This window comes from Anabrus simplex, chromosome 1 (genome assembly GCF_040414725.1).
Source record: "Anabrus simplex isolate iqAnaSimp1 chromosome 1, ASM4041472v1, whole genome shotgun sequence".
In the NCBI taxonomy this organism is placed as follows: Eukaryota; Metazoa; Arthropoda; class Insecta; order Orthoptera; family Tettigoniidae; genus Anabrus; species Anabrus simplex.
The window spans coordinates 499,497,094-499,518,776 of record NC_090265.1 but is presented as its reverse complement, the minus strand read 5'-3'; the positions used below and the strand labels follow the sequence as shown (position 1 = coordinate 499,518,776).

Here is a 21,683-nt window from a genome sequence, read left to right as displayed (position 1 = left end):
TGTGCATGCTGCAGCAACCTCTCGCGAAGAGAATTGCGTCGAACGGGATATAGAAAATAAAAATATCTTGGCTGAACAGCAGTTGTAGACAACTTTAATGAGTGTGCCTTGTGTGGAGTGAGTTAGATGTCCGTCAAGATGTGGGGTAAATATTCTGTGCACCTAGAATGAGGACCTTTGCACAAAATATCGTCCAGTTCTTGACTGAAAGCAGGGAAATCTCATATCCGTACTACACCCAGGGTTTATAAAATGGGATTGAAACCATGAAACTCGTCTTCAGCGTACAGAACATTTACTCCCTACCGACTGACAATATTTATAAATAATGAGACAGGAGAAATATATGTATATCAGTGACAAGACAAAGCAAACAAAGCAAAACCTAGTAAGACAAAATAAAGAATTAAACAGGGAAAAACAATAACAAATCAAAACAAGACATGACAAATCAAAATAATAATAATAGCAAAAAGCAAAGCAAAGTCACCTCCGTACAGACCATGAAGGCCCTTGGAGGAGTGGAAGGTAAAGGCTTCCACGATTGTTAACCTCGGCACGTGATGGGGTAGAGTCGTTAGCTCTACGCCCGGCCACTTTTGCCCCCAGGAATTAACCTGGTACTCAGTTTTAGTGTAGTGAACCTCAGGGCCATATGCAACCTCCGGAAGTGGAAATCTCATTTCTTAAATTTTACGACTTCCTGACGGGGATTCGAACCCACATCCTTCCGGGCGAACCGAGCACGCTTTTACCGCCTCGGCCAGGCAGGCCCTAAAATAATAATAGAACAATTAGAAACAAGAAAGGAAATGAAAACATAAGATAAAATAAAGAAAAAAACATGACAAGGAAAAGCATGATCATTGGTTTCCAGAATAAAAATATGCAATGGTTGAGCGTGCAGCATTTTGTCTCATTTTCAATTTAAATCGTTAAAACAGCTTATGTGGCATTCTGCTCTCATTTGTTCAAATTGACACGATGCCATTACTCACAAGGGAAGTGTCACACCTTCATGCCGAAACCTACCTTGACATTTTGGAGACATGAGTGATGTATTACGCGAAGACTTCATGCAAAAATAGCTCCCTGATTCCATTCCAAAGCCCAGAAATTTTGAAGGTGGAGTTCCCCGTGGTCATACGGTAACGCTGTGCAGCTGGACATCCCTGCCTCACTGGCGAGCAATGTGGACGTTAGCTCAGTGTCTTCTGCTTGCCGCTCCTCTGCTGAGGCCTGTACACTTCAACCTTTAGTGACTGATATCACTTCCCTATTCAGGGGTCCATTTCGGGGCCTTGCAGTGGAAACTGATAGCTACATTTTTGCAGGCGATCTTCTCGAAGCACATCGGTCATATCACCAAAAGTTCCACGGTAGGTTTTGGAACGAACGTTGCTTCACATTTCTTGTCAGGTTATCAGGTTAATTTAATTTTTTCCACTTGTACTAATAATAATAGACATACTCGTATATAACCATCGATGGTCAAACCCAAACGCACCTATTTTAAATATCTGGTATTTCTAGTCACATCAGGTAAAGATGCTATCTCTGACACTTGAATATCTTTCAGCGCAGCATGGTCTAAGAGGAGACAGATAACTGGTGCCCTCTCCTATAAAAACATACCCCAACACCCGAAGACTAAAATTTGCAAGACAGTGATAATACCCGTTGCTCTCTATAGATTAGACGAGGAAACATGGGCAGATCCTCCATGCTATGGCGACGAGAATGTTGCGATGGTCACTGGGACTAATACTGGGCCCATGTTAGAAATGAAAGTCTACGATGTAGACTTGTTGCGGCCCCATTCGTAGAGAAAATGAGGGAAGCTCGATTCCATTGGCATGGCCATATCATGTGAAGCAACGATAATTCCATTATAAAAACGGCCCTCCAGCTTGACGCAAGAGGGCGGCGACCACGAGTGAGATTACCGAAGGACGGGATCGTGGAGGACATGCGTGCAGTGGACCTCAAACCTCAAGGCGTCCTAGATAGGGCCAAGTGGCGAAAATGCAACAGAATAGCGGACCCTGTTTTATGGGGAAAATTTTAGGAGAGAGGGGGACTTCAAACCATTCTGACGAATATCATGGGTTTCTTTTTAGCTGAAAACTGATTTAGAAATAAGGCGTATATTCTTTGTACAATCCACCATAGGATTTTGACCTTTGATGTGAAATTTTCTCCTAAAATTATAAGGAACAGGTATTCTTTTAATGCATCTGCAGGCGTATCTTTGTAAATAATGTTCAATAATTTCTTTGCTAAGAAAAAGCAAAGAAGCCAAAGAATCCGGAAAGCAGCTGTAGAGTTTCTAAAGCTGACGATAAGAACTCCATAATCTGAAAAGATATCACTATAAATAGATGTTTTGGTGTTTCTTTCTGCCATAATACTATATATGAATGCAAGTCCAACATTCAGTTTATAGTATTCTTTCTCTGTTCAATTTCTATGCACCTGTCTTATACGAACATTTAATATTCACAATAGTTATTTAAGTTACTCCTTCTAATTTTGTATACGGCATGTATCACAAATTATGAAATTATGGAACGATTACAATAAATAATACCCTCTCCCTAATCTATGATTTTGAGATAAAGGGAGACGGGTATCTTGAATCTTGAATCTTGATAAGAACTTCATTCGAGAATATACAGTACTTACTTTTTCTTAAATAAATGATCTTAATATTCGTGAGAAGTTTTCAACGACAGGTCCGTAAGCGTAATTTAGGAGGTGAACGTGCGCATTACTCAGCTGATATATCCATGTATATTTATGATTGTGTCAATAAGTAGCATTTTCCGGAGTCATACATTTGTACTTTCTGTTAGGGATCAAAAGTGGTGGAAGTAAAAACTGTGTAAGTCAATCGTTCTTTGAGGAGAAAGGTGTCCATACTGGCCTCTGATATTCTTATACCAATTTTTATGTGTCATATGGATAAGAATATAATTGATGAAGACATGTGATAATATTCACATAGATAAATAATTCGAATCAGTTCAATTATTCTATTCTATCTGTAACAGTGAACGCTCAACATGTTTTAGGTGCAGATTCTTCTAGCAGATTTAAGCCTCACAAACAGACGCCAAAGATAGTTAACATAGAAGAAGGGGAAGACTGAGAAGACGCAGGCCTGTTGTCCCCCAATGTTTTTCGCAGTGCATTCCTCAGCAGCATCCTTCTACTCAGTCCGACGTTCAGAACACAGCAATTGTTCTCTCTTAGAATGTCTTCCTCTTAACTGATTCAATAAAAGTATTTATTTGGTAAATATAGTATGCTATAAAGATCCTGCATAAAAATAATGATATTCTAACAATCTTTATCTCTGACATCACTTATCCTATCAAATATATTATAGGGCGTAAAATACCAGATATTCTTCCATTGCTTTTGTTATGTACTGTATGGATAGGATTATCATTAACGAAAATATCTCATAATTAATGTATAAACCTTCCTTAAAATCGTAACTCCAGCGTACACTAATCAAATAATTTATTACTTAGAATTGACATAGGCGCAGGGATATAGTAAAAATAATAAAAACTCCACTGTTATCACTGACTACAGTTACATATACTCAACACAAATTCAATAAGATCGCACTCAAAATATATACAGAATAATTTACAGTCTACGAAGCAGTATCAGTGCGGTAGACCGAGCTACATCATCAGCTGTCTGTCTGTACATGTAACTCGCTCACTGAACTAATCGTATACAAAATACACAGTAGTTTACGAAAGACCCGCCATCGAGATGTAATTATAACAACAACACACTATCAACACATCACTCTACTAAACGACGACTGATCTGCCGTAGCAGTATCACCAACGCAACTCCATAATTCCTTTTTTCGACGTCAGCCTCGTGTCGGTAGATTTACTGGCTAAATTCGAGCACCTTAGCATCTCCGAAAACCGTAAAAGTAGTCACTGGAACGTAAAGCCAATATTATTATTATTATTATTATTATTATTATTATTATTATTATACAAAAATACAGCCATTAATCTCTATTTTCGGATTAAAAGCAAATCAAGCTTGTAATTTTACATGGCTGTTGAAATCATGATCATAACCACGAGACCTCCGATTTTGTGTGAAATCCGAAGCACAGGGATATGACCTTTCATTTAAAAACTTCAGGGATTCGAACCACGGAGGATTGGTGATAAGTCAGTGAGTTTGCCACTAGGCTATCACGCCCTCTTGTTTTCAGATTATAATATGTTTAATGCTATTGGTTTTACATCCCATCAACTATTTTCACGGTTTTCGGAGACTCCGAGATGCCGGAAGTTTGTCCCGCAGGAGTACCTTAACTTGCCAGTAAATCTACCGACGCGAGACTGATGTATTTGAGCACCTTCAAATACCACCACTTAAGTGCGGCCAGTATCCAGTAATCGAGAGGTAGTGGGTTCGAACCCCACTGTTGGCAGCCCTGAAGATGATTTTCCGCGGTTTCCTATTTTCACACCAGGCAAATGCCGGGGCGGTACATTAATTAAGGCCACGGCCGCTTCCTTCCAATTACTAGGCCTTTCCTATCCCATCGTCGCCGTAAGACCTATCTGTGTCGGTGCGACGTAGGCCTAAAGCAACTAGCAAAAAAAAAAAAGTATTAATTGAGGAAACAGGAATAAGATTAGTTACTGTCGTTTTTACAACAATAACTATAAACGATTATATGCATTGATATAGTTTTTCATATTGTCCTTATTACCCGACTTTGCAAAAGATCTAGAAGTAATGCCGAGTGGTATAGGGAAGATCCTGAAGACGGAATACAAGATGATGAGTAATATTACAGGTATGTTCGAAGGTGATTCAAAAAGTAAGATAAAAGTCCTTTCAACTACGTGGCTTTGACAGACAGACAGACTGAAGTAAATGTATACTTGCACAGTTAACTTCAGACGGAAAGGTTGGTCTACAACTGAGTCAAATGGAAAGTTACATCAAACCGATCTATCAACGGACCTCAAAGGAAATAATATTTTATCAGTCACAAAGGGAACTGTGCGCTTTTCGTTTTGCTTACCAGCCAGTTCAATCGATAACTTTCACTCTGTCGCTCTCACGCTGTACATACCTGTCATTATTAGCGGGGATATGGCACGGTGCCCTTTGTCATCGGCACTCCTCACCTTCAATTCATAAATAAATAAATAAATAAATAAATAAATAAATATTGCTTCTTCATTGAAGGGGTTAACATCCTCTCAACAGCTGAGTGTACAGTCTATCAGATAATCTGAACAGTTGTTGTCAAGTCGCATAATTTATAATGTTAACCTCTAACATTATAGCTGGCCTGAGTAGCTCAGACGGTTGAGGCGCTGGCCTCCTGATCCCAACTTGGCAGGTTCGATCCTGGCTCAGTCCGAGGGTATTTGAAACTCAGGTTCGTGTGGTAGACTTCTTGGCACGTTAAAGAACTCCCGAGGGACTATATTTCGGCACCTCGGCGTCTCCGAAACCGTAAAATTAGATAGTGGGACGTAAAGCAAATAACATCATTATTAGTATTATCTGCGCACTTTTTAGTGATAGATTTACACCCTAGTGCTGAAGTGGTCGACTTCGGTTATCTTCGAGATTCGTATTGGCAACCTTTGAAACACAAACTAAGAATCGCTTATCATCGCTTATCATCGCTGCGCGACATCTGGCGTACACTTTAAGTACTCGTACTGTTGTTGTTTACACAGCAAAGCCAAACCATAGAATTCATGCTAGGAACACGTTTCGCAATGGGAAATGTTATATAGTATTATATATTGTGTGTGTGACACAGTTGTTTGCTTAAAATAATAAAGGTTTATAAAATTCATATCGATCGATCATATTATCGATTCAATTCAGATTTCATTTCCATTCCGTTGGCAGTATTAACGGAACCCTTCTTACTTCTCCAACGAGTACAAAAATCTATCACTAAAAAGTGCGCAGATAATATTATCCAAGAAGTAAGTTCCGATGGACGGTAAAAAGGAACAAGAACATCAGAAGATATCATATTTATTTCTGTGGATCCAGTGATACATTACCGGTACATACTTCGGTACATACAGTATGCACCATCTTTTTTTAAGCTCTTGTTGGTAGCGTGGTGTCAACTTTTAATGCCTTTGCCATACCAGTCTGCCGTCAAAGATCCGAAGCACGATGTAACAGCCATCTGAAGCGAATCATCGCTGTCAAAACGTTGTGCTGCAGAAATTTCTTCAGTCGGAGGAGGAGTTGAAAGTTTTCTGTTGTCCTAAAATTTTCCTCAGGGTCTCCCCTTTTTTCTTCTTCTGAAGTTCTTGCAGCTCCCCTGTTTCTATTCAATATAAGGCACTCTGTGCCATGCAGCCTCCTTAGTTTTAAAAGAGAAAAATATATTCAACAAGCAAAAAAATATATTAAAATGCAATTTTGGACCCATAAAACTGTATTTCCGACTTTGGAAAGTTGAGATCAACAGATCTCCGTACTAGGAATATGGGAAGTCTGTCTGATGCCTTCTCCTCCTCCTCCTCCTCCTCCTCCTCCTGTTTTATTCCACTCAGGTGGGGTTGACATTTTTGGAGAGCCCTTTAATCAATCAATCAATCAATCAATCAATCAATCAATCAATCAATCAATCAATCAATCAATCAATCAATCAATCAATCAATCAATCAATCAATCAATCAATCAATCAATCAATCAATCAATCAATCAATCAATCACCACTGATCTGCATTTAGGGCAGTCGTCCAGGTGGCAGATTCCCTATACGTTTTTTATCTAGTCTTTTCTTAAATAGTTGTGGTGTAGGGGTAGCATGCCTGCCTCTCGCCCGCAGGCCCCGGGTTAGATTCTCGGCCAGGTCAGGGATTTTTCTCTCGACCTGAGGGCTGGTTCCAGGTCCACTCAGCCTACGTGATTAGAACTGAGGAGCTATCTGACGGTGATATGGCGGCCCCGGTCTCGAAAGCCCAGAATAACGACCGAGAGGATGCGTCGTGCTGACCACACGACACCTCGTAATCTGCAGGGCTTCGGGCTGAGCAGCGGTCGCTGGACAGGTCAAAGCCCTTCCAAGGGCGTTAAGTGCCGTGGGGTTTGGGTTTCTTAAATAATTGCAAACAATTTGAAAATTTATTAGACATCTCCCTTAGTAAACATTCCAAACCCTTTCTCCTCTTCCTATAAACGAATATTTGCCCCAATTTGTCCTCTTGAATTCCAACTATATCTTCATTGTGATCTTTCCTACTTTTAAAGACACCACTCAAACTTATTCGTCTGCTAATGTCATTCCACGCCATCTCTCCACTGACAGCTCGGAACATACCACTTAGTCCAACACCACTTTCCTCACTTCTTCATTCCACCACGGTGTCTCCTTTTCATTCACTCTAGTAGATGTCCTGCCACAAGCACTTTCTGCTGTACTAACAAATGATTTTTTTTTAATTGGCCCACAGTAGTATAATTGGATGGTTCTGCGGCACCTCCGCCGCCGCACGCCTCCGCCCGCCTCCTCCTCCGCCCGCCTCCTCCTCCGCCGCCGCCTCCGCCTCCGCCGCCGCCCGCGGGAAATTTGAATTTTGGCGGGAAATTTGAATTTTGGCGCGAGATTTGAATTTGTAAACAAAGCCACGTGCTTTTTGACAGCTGTCATCGACAACAACGCATCGCTAACCTCACTGCTGCCATCTTGACGGGCCTAAACCTCACTAGTGCCAACTTAACCTAACTAGCATGAGGTAAACAAACCCACGTGCTTTTTGACAACCACGTGCTTTTTGACAGACAACAACGCATCGCTAACCTCAGTACTGCCATCTTGACGGGCCTAAACCTCAGTAGTGTCAACTTAACCTAACTAGCGCGAGGTAAACAAAGCCACGTGCTTTTTGACAACCACGTGCTTTTTGACAGATTTGTAAACAAAGCCACGTGCTTTTTGACAGCTGTCATCGACAACAACGCATCGCAAACCTCAGTACTACCATCTTGACGGGCCTAAACCTCAGTAGTGCCAACTTAACCTAACTAGCATGAGGTAAACAAAGCCACGTGTTTTTTGACAGCCACGTGCTTTTTGACAGATTTGTAAACAAAGCCACGTGCTTTTTGACAGACAACAACGCATCGCTAACCTCAGTACTGCCATCTTGACGGGAATAAACCTCGGTGGTACCAACTTAACCTAACTAGCTCGAGATAAACAAATCCACGTGCTTTTTGACAGCCACGTGCTTTTTGACAGCTGTCATCCGCCATCTTTAAACTACAGAGCGCTGTGCTGCCCTCTTTCGTCACCTGTCATCGGCAGTGCTGCCATCTTGGCGGGCCTAAACCTTAGTGCTACCAACTTAACCTCACTAGCTCGAGATAAACAAATCCACGTGCTTTTTGACAGCCACGTGCTTTTTTGACAGCTGTCATCCGCCATCTTTAATCCATAGAGCACAGTGCTGCCCTCTTTAGCTACTTACCTTTGAAATGTGGTGGCGGATAATTTGAAAAAATGCTTTTTTGACAGCAGCCATCTTTGAGCGCCGTGCTACACTCTTTAGCTAGTTACCTTTGAAATGTGGTGGCAGGCAATTCCACATGACAGCAGTCATCTTTAATCAAGAGAGCACCGTGCTGCCCTCTATGTGGTGGCGGCAAATTCTACATGCTCTTGTTTGGAAACAAACTCACGCGCTTTTTTGACAGCCGTCATCCGCCATCTTTAATCAACAGAGCACAGTGCTGTACTCTTTAGCTAGATACCTTTGAAATGTGGTGGCGGCAAATTCTACATGCTCTTGTTGGGAAACAAAGCCACGTGCTTTTTTTGACAGCTGTCATCCGCCATCTTTAATCAATAGAGCACTGTGCTGCTATCATGCGGGCAATTTCGTCAGCTGTCATCCGCCATCTTTAATCCAGAGAGAACAGTGCTGCACTCTATGTGGTGGCGGTAAATTCCACGTGCTTTACAAACCCATGTGCTTTTCTGACAGCTGTCATCCGCCATCTTTAATCTAGAGAGAACAGTGCTGCACTCTATGTGGTGGCGGCAAATTCCACGTGCTTTACAAACCTATGCGCTTTTCTGTCATCCACCATCTTTAATCTAGAGAGAACAGTGCTGCACTCTATGCGGTGGCGGCAAATTCCACGTGCTTTACAAACCTATGCGCTTTTCTGTCATCCACCATCTTTAATCTAGAGAGAACAGTGCTGCACTCTATGTGGTGGCGGCAAATTCTACGTGCTCTTATTTGGAAACAAATTCTACTCGCTCTTCAGCTGTCATCCACCATCTTTAATCAAGAGAGCACCGTGCTGCCCTCTTTGTGGTGGCGGATAATTTGAAAAAATTCAGCAGCCATCTTTAATCCAGAGAGAACAGTGCTGCCCTCTTTAGCTACTTACCTTTGAGGCGGTTAATTTGAAAAATTCTTTTCGACAAGCTGCCATCTTTAATCCAGAGAGAACAGTGCTGCCCTCTTTAGCTACTTACCTTTGAGGCGGTTAATTTGAAATATTCTAGCTGCCATCTTTAATGAAAAGAGCATCGTGGTGCTATCTTGCGGGTAATATTTTACGTCACAGCTGTCATCCACCATCTTGCATTGCTAACCTTAGTGCTGCCCTCTTTAGCTACTTACCTTTGACGAGCTGTCATCCGCCATCTTTAATCCAGAGAGAACAGTGCTGCACTCTATGTGGTGGCGGATAATTTGAAAAATCTTTTTGACAAGCAGCCATCTTTAATCAACAGAGAGAACAGTGCTGCCATCTTTAGCTACCGCCATCTTACATCGTTTACCTCGCTGCTGCACTCTATGTGGTGGCGGCTAATTCGAACAAGTTTAATCACGCATCAGGCAAGCTAGAGTAAGCACGTGCTGTTGTGATGATGTCATTGTGCATGTTTAGACTTGTCCGTTTTCTTAAGAGTAAGTCGATGTAAAGGAATGTAGTAGCGGTAAATTCGAACAAGTTTAAACATGCATCGAGAAAGCTAGAGTAAGCACGTGCTGTTGTGATGACGTCATTGTGCATGTTTAGACCTGATCGTTTTTCTTAAGAGTAAGTCGGAGTAAAGCAATGCAATAAGTACAACATTTTTGAATGCGATCAAATATTTATTTACAAATGTACTACAACAGTGTTCGTTTTTTGCTGCTGACAAGGTTGGTGTGCTTCTTAACAACGTATGCTTCTGAAATGCCTCCTGCAACATTCAAATTAAACAAAGCATTTAGAAATATATTATACTAAGTATGTTATGCTTTACAGAGAAGATCATGTACTTCTTACCTTGCTGTTATTCCTTTTCGGAATCATCATCATCATCATCATCATCATGAGGTACTAGAGAAAGTTCATTCATACACTGTGTACAGTGTTCAATCCTCGGATTTGGTCCATCCCAATCATCATCACCATTTTCTCCTCGATGCTTGTAATGTCGTTCACAAGTTCTGCATAAAGCTACTTCGATTGACATCTTACTGTGTAGAGGAAGGATGTCCCAAAAATTATGTACGTAAGAGGCAGCGTACGTATATAAAAATCCTGGTGGTAAGTATTGAATAAGATGTTTCGGCATCGACGATCTACGTTGATAGAACATCTTAATAGCCTCACTCACTCGTGAAGCATAAATAAGATGTTGGGTATGAGCATGCAAACAGCATGCACATTTACAGTTTTGTTCCATAGCGTACGATGTCGAAGCACACACTAATGAAAATGATAAAGATCTATTCTTATTTATAGTCTCGTAACAATATTCGTTAGCGGATGGTAAGTAACATCGCTCATATGAATAATAAGACAATAGGCTGCTGTGTTAGCAGGAATGTTTTCAGATGTTTCAAATTCTAAACGAATATCAACTGGAGATTCTTTTATAGATTCTTCATGATAAGAGCAGTCTATAACTACAATCGGTACTTTATTTTTAAATTCTTGAGGTGTAAATAGCGGACGATCTTCTTTCTGATAATACGATGATTGAAATTTACAAAACATGTCATAGAGCATCCCAAACTTATTTTTCTCAAAGTTAATGTCGATGTTTTCGTAGGGATAAGTAATTCCCTTGAGATATAGTCTAACGTGTCTTAATTTGCAGTGATCAAACAGTGAGCTATCTTTTTCGTGATTGAATTTACGATTAGTTTGAAATCCAAAAATAATGTACAAGGGCTTCTCAGTAAAACGTGATGTTTTAACAGCCCAGCTATGCTTGTTTGTAGGTGGTAACACAGGATATTCATGCAGCTCCCAACTTCTAAAACGTATAGGTAATGGTGTATCATTTTCTACAATCTTGAGCAATCGAAGTTTTTCACGATCAGATAAGGTTACATGTGGGATCCGCCACAGTATACGATGCAGTGTTATTTTCGATTCTACAGGTGTTTCTACTGCTTTAAGAGAATTGTAATCACTTCGATCACGGATTAGAATAAGCTCTTGTTTTACGTTGATTATAATACGTGTAAAGTCTTCTGCGAATCCAAAAATATGTTTCAGTGATAACATACCCGTAAAAGTTCCATCCTCATTAATCATCCAGTTGTTACTAGCTTTTGGACACCATCCAGCCATCCGCAAAAGATTACTTTCTTCATCACAGAAAGAAGGGTAGAGTTTCATTGCACTTGTAATACCAACATTCTTCGTTCGATCTATTTCAACATTATTTACTTCATATCGCGCTTCAGAAAAGAGAAAAGCTAGAGCATGGTTGTTTAGTTGTGAAGTGCTTGGTCCACTTCCATCAGACTTTTCTAATCGTCCTTCAATATAGAGGTAGCTTTCGTGTGGTAAGGTGTAAACATCTTGTTGATTAATAATAAAATGAATTTCATCATTGTTATTTAATCCAAACGTAAAAGGTTGATATGAATGAAGCTCACTTCGTACTACACCTTCACGACTTTCTACTGTATTCGTAATGTCTAGCATTTCTTCCATTCTGTTGTAGTAGTGTATATCCTAAATCTTGGAGTATCTGCTTATGGGTATCTGTTAACTCGATGAGTCTCTGCACACATGTAGTATGTCTTCGGAATGTACACCGTGTTTTATAGATGGTTTTCATACTGGTTTAAGATGTAGTTTGTAAGCTACGTACGCGTGCTGATCTAAATGAATAAGCTGATTATGTTTATTTACAAGTCTAAGAGTAATGTTGCTAATGTGTTTTACAGACACAGGATGATAAAGAACTACTGCTGGTTTCTCACAAATAGTATATCCACGTTCCTCTGTAACAATAAAGTCGTGCAGGACGTGCGAAGGTTGTAGATTACTATTCAAGTCTGTAATAATATTACAAGTAATGTTCACATTATAATCATCGAAGAGTTTTATAGGTTGATCAGACTCGTAACGTACGTTCGGTAGGAGCTCCCTCGATGAAAATCCAAGCAGTGGGCCAATCGAATCAGGTTGTGATTTGAAGTCAATCTTAAATGATGATTCAATAACACATTTATGCGTAATGTTGCTTATAGTGATTGAGAACTTGTAATTATGATTACTAAAACTATCTTCCCCAAACTGATCAATTAACGTACTTTCAATATAGTCGTGAATATCATCTACTGTATAACTACCTGAGGGTAGTGTTAGCACATACTCATCGTAATAGAACTTGTTTAAACCATCACGCACATTATAGATTTTATTGTAGCTTTCAAACGATACTAGTCCAAGACTATGCGGCTGATAACCAAGTTCGATTGGCGGATTAAAATAGATGGTTGTTTCAGGTCCTTCTCCACGTACAGCAAACGTTCTTTCACTGTTCGTCATCACGTAGATACTAATACACTTTCTCTACTGTCTGGGTTTGATATAAGAACATAAGACATAATCGTCCGCACATGCGTGTATTAAAGTTTTGCACACGGTTTTTATTGTAAACAATGTCTGCACTGCTTCCGAAATAACGTATGAGCTCAAAAGGAGGAGGTAAATCTCCATAGCTATCAAAATACCATACTTTAGATTTACGTTTTACATAAGCAACGTAATGAGTTCCAGGTCCACGACTGTCGTCCAAGTTAATTACGGCACTTTCACGTTCACGTGGACGTGCTGGTAGTTGATCGCGCATATACACTCCTCGAAAATAATGAATTCCTAGTTGTTTAGCAAACGTAAAAACTTCATCATGCGTTAGAGCTCGATATGGCAGTGCATTCAGTAGACGTTTTTTGGAGAAATGTAGATACCAAGCCCTTTCTTGTATGGCGCTAGCTTCATGTTTACACCTTTGCCTCGTAACGCAATTGCCTCCATCGTCTTGTTATGACGTTCACTCTCTTTCAACTGTTGTTTCGCTTCTTCTACAGCTTTGACAGTTCTCGTTACAGCACTAGCACCACCTAGCAATGACCCTAAAGCTGCTAAGCCAGCAAACAGCGCAGGAAGAAATCCTCCTCGTTTTGGTACAGGAATAATTCGCGCACGTTTACTAAATATTGCTCTGCACTTTGGAGAAATTCTCGCTCTTGCTGCGCGTAACGCCTTAGTAATAGCTACACGAGGATTGTATTCCCCTCGAATAGCTTTTTGCGCGGCCTTTATAACATCTTTCCATCCAACAGTTTTTACTTTCTTCTTCTTCTTCATGTCGTTTGGATATCGTTGTTTCACCATGCTGGACACGACTTTACTAGTCAAGAGCAAATCATAAACTAACCGTTGCCTCTTGTTTCGTTTAATATATATATTACTATTACGTACTTTATGATTCAGTTATCATGAAGATTATAAAGCAGCAAGACACGCTACCTGTTACCGACATTGTACCACATCTCTTACCTAGTTCTAGTACAACTACAAGAAAACGTCATGGAACGTTGTTTCCTTTTACTGTTCGATGTATTATATCAGGTCCGTCGGGATGCGGTAAAACAAATCTTTTACTCACACTTATTACTTCTGTAAATGGTGTACGCTTCGAGAATATTTACGTTTTCGCAAAGTCACTCTATCAGCCGCTATATACTATTCTACAAACTGTAATGCACGATCTAGTTAAAGATGGAATAAGATATTTTAAATTTAATTCACATGAGCAAGTACCATCACCAGACGATGTGCTTCCTAATTCTCTAATGATCTTTGATGATGTCGCAACAGAACAGCAAAACGTTATTCGTGCATTCTTTAGTATGGGTCGACATAAATATGTTGATTGCATCTATTTGTGCCAAACCTATTCTCGTGTGCCCAAGCAGTTGATACGCGACAACGCAAATGTTATTGTGCTTTTTCGGCAAGATGAGCGCAACATGCGACATGTGTATAACGATCATGTTAACACTGATATGACATTCGATGACTTTAAACGTATGTGTGCTAAATGTTGGTCATTACACCGTTACAGCTTTTTAGTTATTGATAAAGAAAGTGATGTACAGCATGGACGATATCGCATGGGTTTCGATCATTTTATATGCATTAACACAGAATTACAGTAACTACTTGATTAAAAACCACCATCATGTTAACATCTAGCAAGGAGATCACAAAACATATCATCCAAGCTCGAAACAATATTCGACGGAAATTTAAAGAGCTTAAACGTATTCAAGCAGACACGGATTTATTTTTAAAAACACAACTAAGTACACCACTCAAAGAAATTTTTAATTCTACTTCATTACCGCAGTCTACTTCAAGTTTTGCTTCTATGCAAACATCATATCATAAAGAGAAGCATGAAGAAGAAAAGCATGAAGAAGATACGGAAGAGAAGAAGCAGGATGTAGATCAAGAAGAGGAAGATAAGGAAGAAGAAGAAGAAGAACTTAATGATGCATCACCATCTAAGCGTGTTGAGTTTTTAACTACAGATGTTATTGCAGAAACACCTACTACATCGACGCAAAATCTACCATCTTTGTCTGAGGTTATGATTACACCAGAGTATCGCAATCAGTTTAGAACTTTTATTCAAGATACCTATGGATCTCTCTTTGCACCTTATATAGAAAAACTTTTTACAGGACAAACTGACACTACCTATGGTATTCGCTACGAAGATGACTGTTTCCGGATAGGAAATTCAAATGTTAAGATTAATAGCAACAAACTCATTGTAAAAGGTGTTACCTATAAACCTACGAAAGGACTCTTAGAACTTCTTTTCTCACGAATACCTGACAAGGATATAATTTTACAAGATGATCTTAAAAAGTATAAAGCAATACTTTTTGCTACCGATGCAACACGACGTAATTACAAGAGAACAGAAGCTGTAAATGCGAATAAGAGTTACAAGTATCGTGAGTTTATTTCTAAGCTGTTTCCGACTGCACGTAGTCTAGACGTTATCTACAAGCCTTTGTTGCCGTATGTGGATGTAAGATACTGGAATGACCCAAACTTACTCGTTGAACGATTACAACTTTTAAGAGCATCGCAAGAGGCTGGTCACACTGGTCACGGATCAGAAATTCTAGAAATAGAAAGAGAACTACGTTATGCCGGTATTATTTTGTAATGGCTCGTCAAGAGAAGATCTCACCTGTAAAGGTAAACATCGCACATGAGTTACATAAACCAGCACGTCGCACCTACTGTCGCAGACGCGTTATTACACGAGGAAAAGATGATCTCTGGCAAGCAGACTTAGTAGAAATGATTCCATATGCTTCTAGTAATAAGGGCTATAAGTATCTACTTACTGTTATCGATGTGTACTCAAAGTTTGCTTTTGCACAACCCGTGCGTTCTAAAACAGCAGCTCAAGTTAAAGAAGCATTTAAACATATTGTTGAAGAATCGAAACGCTGCCCAAGGCTTCTTCAAACTGATCAAGGTAAAGAGTTTTACAACAAGGATTTTTCTTCTTACCTCAAGTTACTTGGCATTCAACACTACTCTACGTTCAGTAATCTCAAGGCAAGTGTTGTAGAACGCTTTAATCGTACACTCAAAACAATGATGTGGCGAGAATTTACAGCGCAAGGTTCATATCGTTGGATTGATCTGCTACCTAGACTTTTATCTACCTACAACGATACACCTCATCGCACTATCGGAACAAAGCCACGTCTTGTTACAAAGAATACACCTCGTCTAGATGCTATTCATCTTGTAATCAAAACAGCTGATCCACGTCGTCATCGCTTTAAAGAAGGTGATTTCGTTCGCATCAGCAAACACAAGTCTATCTTTGCAAAAGGATACACACCTAACTGGAGCACTGAAATTTTTCAAATCAGAAGTGTTAAGCTTACTAATCCAGTTACGTATTTACTTCGCGATCTCAGAGGACAGCCTATTGAAGGAGGATTCTACATCGAAGAACTGCAGAAAACAAAATATCCTGATCACTATTTAGTTGAACGTGTTATTCGACGTTGTGGTAATAAACTGTATGTTAAATGGCTTGGTTTTAATAACAGCTTTAATTCATGGATTAATAAAGAGGATATACTTTAAATCTTATGTGTGTTTTCTTTTAATCCTCTACGTTTCCTTTCTTCTAAGTCACTAGGACATGCTGTAGGATTAAACAACACCTGTAATATGTTTTGACAATTCATATTTATTTTAGACTATATACATACATTTTTATCCTTTGTTTATTTTACGGTCTTTGTCACTCAGTTTTTCGTTTTATTGCACCAACAACGACAAGTGCTGCTATATTCTTCTGAGCAGCTAAAGCACTAGGTAATAACACACACACACACACACACAGCATAACTTTACGAAGCAGATTTTAACAGCTACACTCTATGCAGGCAGCATGTAACTACGTATCAGGCGAATGTGTTCTAGGGCCGCAGGGGAGATGAAGCACGAAGAAAAGAAGATCAATCACTCTATTGATGAGCCCACGCCCAACATGCTTCCTCATCTTTCTCCCAGCACGTTTCTTCACCTTTTCCTTGTTTACTCTCTCTACAGCCATGATAAGTGTTTATAAGCGAAGACACCTCGTTAGTTTTAGGTCCGTGATACAGTTTAATTAGTTGACATGTACGGCACTGTCTCACAGAAGGTCTTCTAGCTAAACTCACGTGTTCATGATGTAAACTACACGTTTGAAGCTCTGACAAAACAGGATCTTGAGTCCACTCACGGGGCACCTTTTCGAAATTTTCTTTACAGCATTCGCAGCTACATTAACCAAAAATGCCTTTGGTAATGCATTTAACTCTTCTTCAGTAAAAGTGTTTAGTTTCTTCTTGCATGCATAAAACTTTACGATCGCCTTTTCAACTGCGTTACACTTAGTATCTGTTAGAAATGACATGATGTCTTTACTCTACAAATGTTTCTTTTACACTAAGGTTATTTCGACACTGCACTTTACATATGTTGTTCACTTCCCGGCATGCACTGCGACACAACCAATCAAAGAGCATACCTACATGTTGTAAAGACTGTTTACTTGTTTCTCTGCTATGCTCTTTCGGAAGAGTTTTAAATGATGGGCACCCCAATTCATGCATGTCGATAACTTCACATGATGATGGTAGAAAATCACGCAACCATTCTTTCTTTTCACAACCCTTTAAAAGAACAAGATCTGCTCTTGACAAATGTGCATTCATCATTAAAGGTAGAAAACGATATGGTATTCCTTTTTCTTCCCACTTCAAACCTAAATTGTTTTCAATCCACTGAGTCTGCTTTTTATCTTCATCTGTTTGCAAACAGTAAGGGAGCGGTGGACTAAATACTAAACTAACAAGTTTTGGAGCCCACAACACACTGCAATATAACACAGCCACCTCTTTAAACACAAATTTGTTTCCATTTACTTTAAAGCCTTGCACATCAACTATTAATGTTTTCGTCATGTTTGCACTCTACACTCTATCACTGTTTCTCGAAGACTAAACCTTTTAGTCAACGAACGGGTTTAAACATGCACAATGACGTCATCACAACAGCACGTGCTTACTCTAGCTTGCCTGATGCGTGATTAAACTTGTTCGAATTAGCCGCCACCACATAGAGTGCAGCAGCGAGGTAAACGATGTAAGATGGCGGTAGCTAAAGATGGCAGCACTGTTCTCTCTGTTGATTAAAGATGGCTGCTTGTCAAAAAGATTTTTTCAAATTATCCGCCACCACATAGAGTGCAGCACTGTTCTCTCTGGATTAAAGATGGCGGATGACAGCTCGTCAAAGGTAAGTAGCTAAAGAGGGCAGCACTAAGGTTAGCAATGCAAGATGGTGGATGACAGCTGTGACGTAAAATATTACCCGCAAGATAGCACCACGATGCTCTTTTCATTAAAGATGGCAGCTAGAATATTTCAAATTAACCGCCTCAAAGGTAAGTAGCTAAAGAGGGCAGCACTGTTCTCTCTGGATTAAAGATGGCAGCTTGTCGAAAAGAATTTTTCAAATTAACCGCCTCAAAGGTAAGTAGCTAAAGAGGGCAGCACTGTTCTCTCTGGATTAAAGATGGCTGCTGAATTTTTTCAAATTATCCGCCACCACAAAGAGGGCAGCACGGTGCTCTCTTGATTAAAGATGGTGGATGACAGCTGAAGAGCGAGTAGAATTTGTTTCCAAATAAGAGCACGTAGAATTTGCCGCCACCACATAGAGTGCAGCACTGTTCTCTCTAGATTAAAGATGGTGGATGACAGAAAAGCGCATAGGTTTGTAAAGCACGTGGAATTTGCCGCCACCGCATAGAGTGCAGCACTGTTCTCTCTAGATTAAAGATGGTGGATGACAGAAAAGCGCATAGGTTTGTAAAGCACGTGGAATTTGCCGCCACCACATAGAGTGCAGCACTGTTCTCTCTAGATTAAAGATGGCGGATGACAGCTGTCAGAAAAGCACATGGGTTTGTAAAGCACGTGGAATTTACCGCCACCACATAGAGTGCAGCACTGTTCTCTCTGGATTAAAGATGGCGGATGACAGCTGACGAAATTGCCCGCATGATAGCAGCACAGTGCTCTATTGATTAAAGATGGCGGATGACAGCTGTCAAAAAAAGCACGTGGCTTTGTTTCCCAACAAGAGCATGTAGAATTTGCCGCCACCACATTTCAAAGGTATCTAGCTAAAGAGTACAGCACTGTGCTCTGTTGATTAAAGATGGCGGATGACGGCTGTCAAAAAAGCGCGTGAGTTTGTTTCCAAACAAGAGCATGTAGAATTTGCCGCCACCACATAGAGGGCAGCACGGTGCTCTCTTGATTAAAGATGACTGCTGTCATGTGGAATTGCCTGCCACCACATTTCAAAGGTAACTAGCTAAAGAATGTAGCACGGCGCTCAAAGATGGCTGCTGTCAAAAAAGCATTTTTTCAAATTATCCGCCACCACATTTCAAAGGTAAGTAGCTAAAGAGGGCAGCACTGTGCTCTATGGATTAAAGATGGCGGATGACAGCTGTCAAAAAAGCACGTGGCTGTCAAAAAGCACGTGGATTTGTTTATCTCGAGCTAGTGAGGTTAAGTTGGTAGCACTAAGGTTTAGGCCCGCCAAGATGGCAGCACTGCCGATGACAGGTGACGAAAGAGGGCAGCACAGCGCTCTGTAGTTTAAAGATGGCGGATGACAGCTGTCAAAAAGCACGTGGCTGTCAAAAAGCACGTGGATTTGTTTATCTCGAGCTAGTTAGGTTAAGTTGGTACCACCGAGGTTTATTCCCGTCAAGATGGCAGTACTGAGGTTAGCGATGCGTTGTTGTCTGTCAAAAAGCACGTGGCTTTGTTTACAAATCTGTCAAAAAGCACGTGGCTGTCAAAAAACACGTGGCTTTGTTTACCTCATGCTAGTTAGGTTAAGTTGGCACTACTGAGGTTTAGGCCCGTCAAGATGGTAGTACTGAGGTTTGCGATGCGTTGTTGTCGATGACAGCTGTCAAAAAGCACGTGGCTTTGTTTACAAATCTGTCAAAAAGCACGTGGTTGTCAAAAAGCACGTGGCTTTGTTTACCTCGCGCTAGTTAGGTTAAGTTGGCACTACTGAGGTTTAGGCCCGTCAAGATGGCAGTACTGAGGTTAGCGATGCGTTGTTGTCTGTCAAAAAGCACGTGGTTGTCGAAAAGCACGTGGGTTTGTTTACCTCATGCTAGTTAGGTTAAGTTGGCACTAGTGAGGTTTAGGCCCGTCAAGATGGCAGCAGTGAGGTTAGCGATGCGTTGTTGTCGATTACAGCTGTCAAAAAGCACGTGGCTTTGTTTACAAATTCAAATCTCGCGCCAAAATTCAAATTTCCCGCCAAAATTCAAATTTCCCGCGGGCGGCGGCGGCGGAGGCGGAGGCGGCGGCGGAGGAGGAGGCGGGCGGAGGCGTGCGGCGGCGGAGGTGCCGCAGAACCATCCAATTATACTACTGCCCACTCCTCTTTTACATTTTACACTTTAGCAAAAGGGGATTTGTTGCTTCAATCTCTCTTGAAAAACCTTCTGTACATTTTTGTCCTTCAATTTCCATACTTATATTTTACTTTCTCTTATCTCTTTTAGTTTTTCCATTTTTTTTCAACCGTAATTTTGCAACCATTTTGGTCCCCATCAAATGCTTCTCCTGGTAAAGCTGTCACATCCATCAACGTCCTGTGATTTGTCCTTTTCACCAAAAAGTAGTCAATTACTGATTTTATTCTTCTGTCACCCCACCTATATCTCGTAATTTTCCTGCTGTTTTTCTTTCGAAACCATGTATTCCCCACTATCAGTCCATTCCTGTCACAGAAGTCCACTAGTTCTTCTCTTTCACGATTCTTTTTCCCATATCCATATCGTCCATTGACTTCTTTCTTTCATTGTCTCTCGTTTCCGACCTGTGCATTCATATCTCCCATAATAACCACTTCCACACCTGGAATTTCTCTTTCTTCTTTCTCCAAGAATCCTTCAATATATTCTTCCATGTTTTCCGTCTGTGGTGCATACACTTGTATGAAGTCCTTGACTTCATACGTGACTTCATACTTCATCTTTAGTCCAATCTTCATTATTCTGTCACTCACACATTGTACCACTTCAACATACTCCTCCAATTGCTTCGAAATGATTAGACCCACTCCGCTTATTGCCTCATGGCCACCTCTCCAGTATAATGTCTATCCTTTCCTCAGTTTCTTACTTCCGTTACCTTTCCATTTCACTTCACTCAGCCCCATCATTTTCACCTTCTCCTTCTCCATGAAGTCTACTACTTCTTCCACCTTTTCTATCGGGGTGTTGAGATATACTATACCTATCTTAATGTTGGTTACTGGTCGACCATTTCTCACAGTTCTCCCAGTGCCCTGAGGACTGCATGTCGCCTGCAGGAGACGCCATAACCTTTTCCGATACTGATTTGTGTACTAGTACCACATCATGTATAGGCTATTATTAGGGCGGGGTCGCCACTCTCAAAGGCATTTTATACCTACTGCCAGGTGTTATTCTAGGCCGCTCCACTGGAGTACACACGCCTTCTGTAGCCCCTCCTCTGGAGTACAGACACTACAAGTTTCCCCTCTTCCGCCACCGATGCCGTACCGAAGTCAACCTTCTCCGCCAATGATGCTGTTGCGGTCACCCATACTCTGAGCTCGGATCCTCCATATTTGTGACCTCTGGAGAGAGGGTGTCCCAGTATTTTAAAGCCCCCAGGAACTGGGCTGCCTGTTGGTCCACGGGTTGTATTGGGCAT

At 40.7% G+C, this 21,683-nt stretch overlaps 1 protein-coding gene across 1 annotated transcript in view; it reads right to left on the bottom strand.

The window, feature by feature from the left end:
• Positions 1-20,976, bottom strand: part of Syt14 (Synaptotagmin 14) — a 181,830-nt gene extending 160,854 nt beyond the window's left edge. The window contains exon 1 of the mRNA XM_068227659.1: positions 20,859-20,976. Coding sequence (XP_068083760.1) covers positions 20,859-20,976 — 118 coding nt within the window. The remainder of the gene's footprint in view (positions 1-20,858) is intronic.
• Positions 20,977-21,683: the final 707 nt, after the last annotated feature.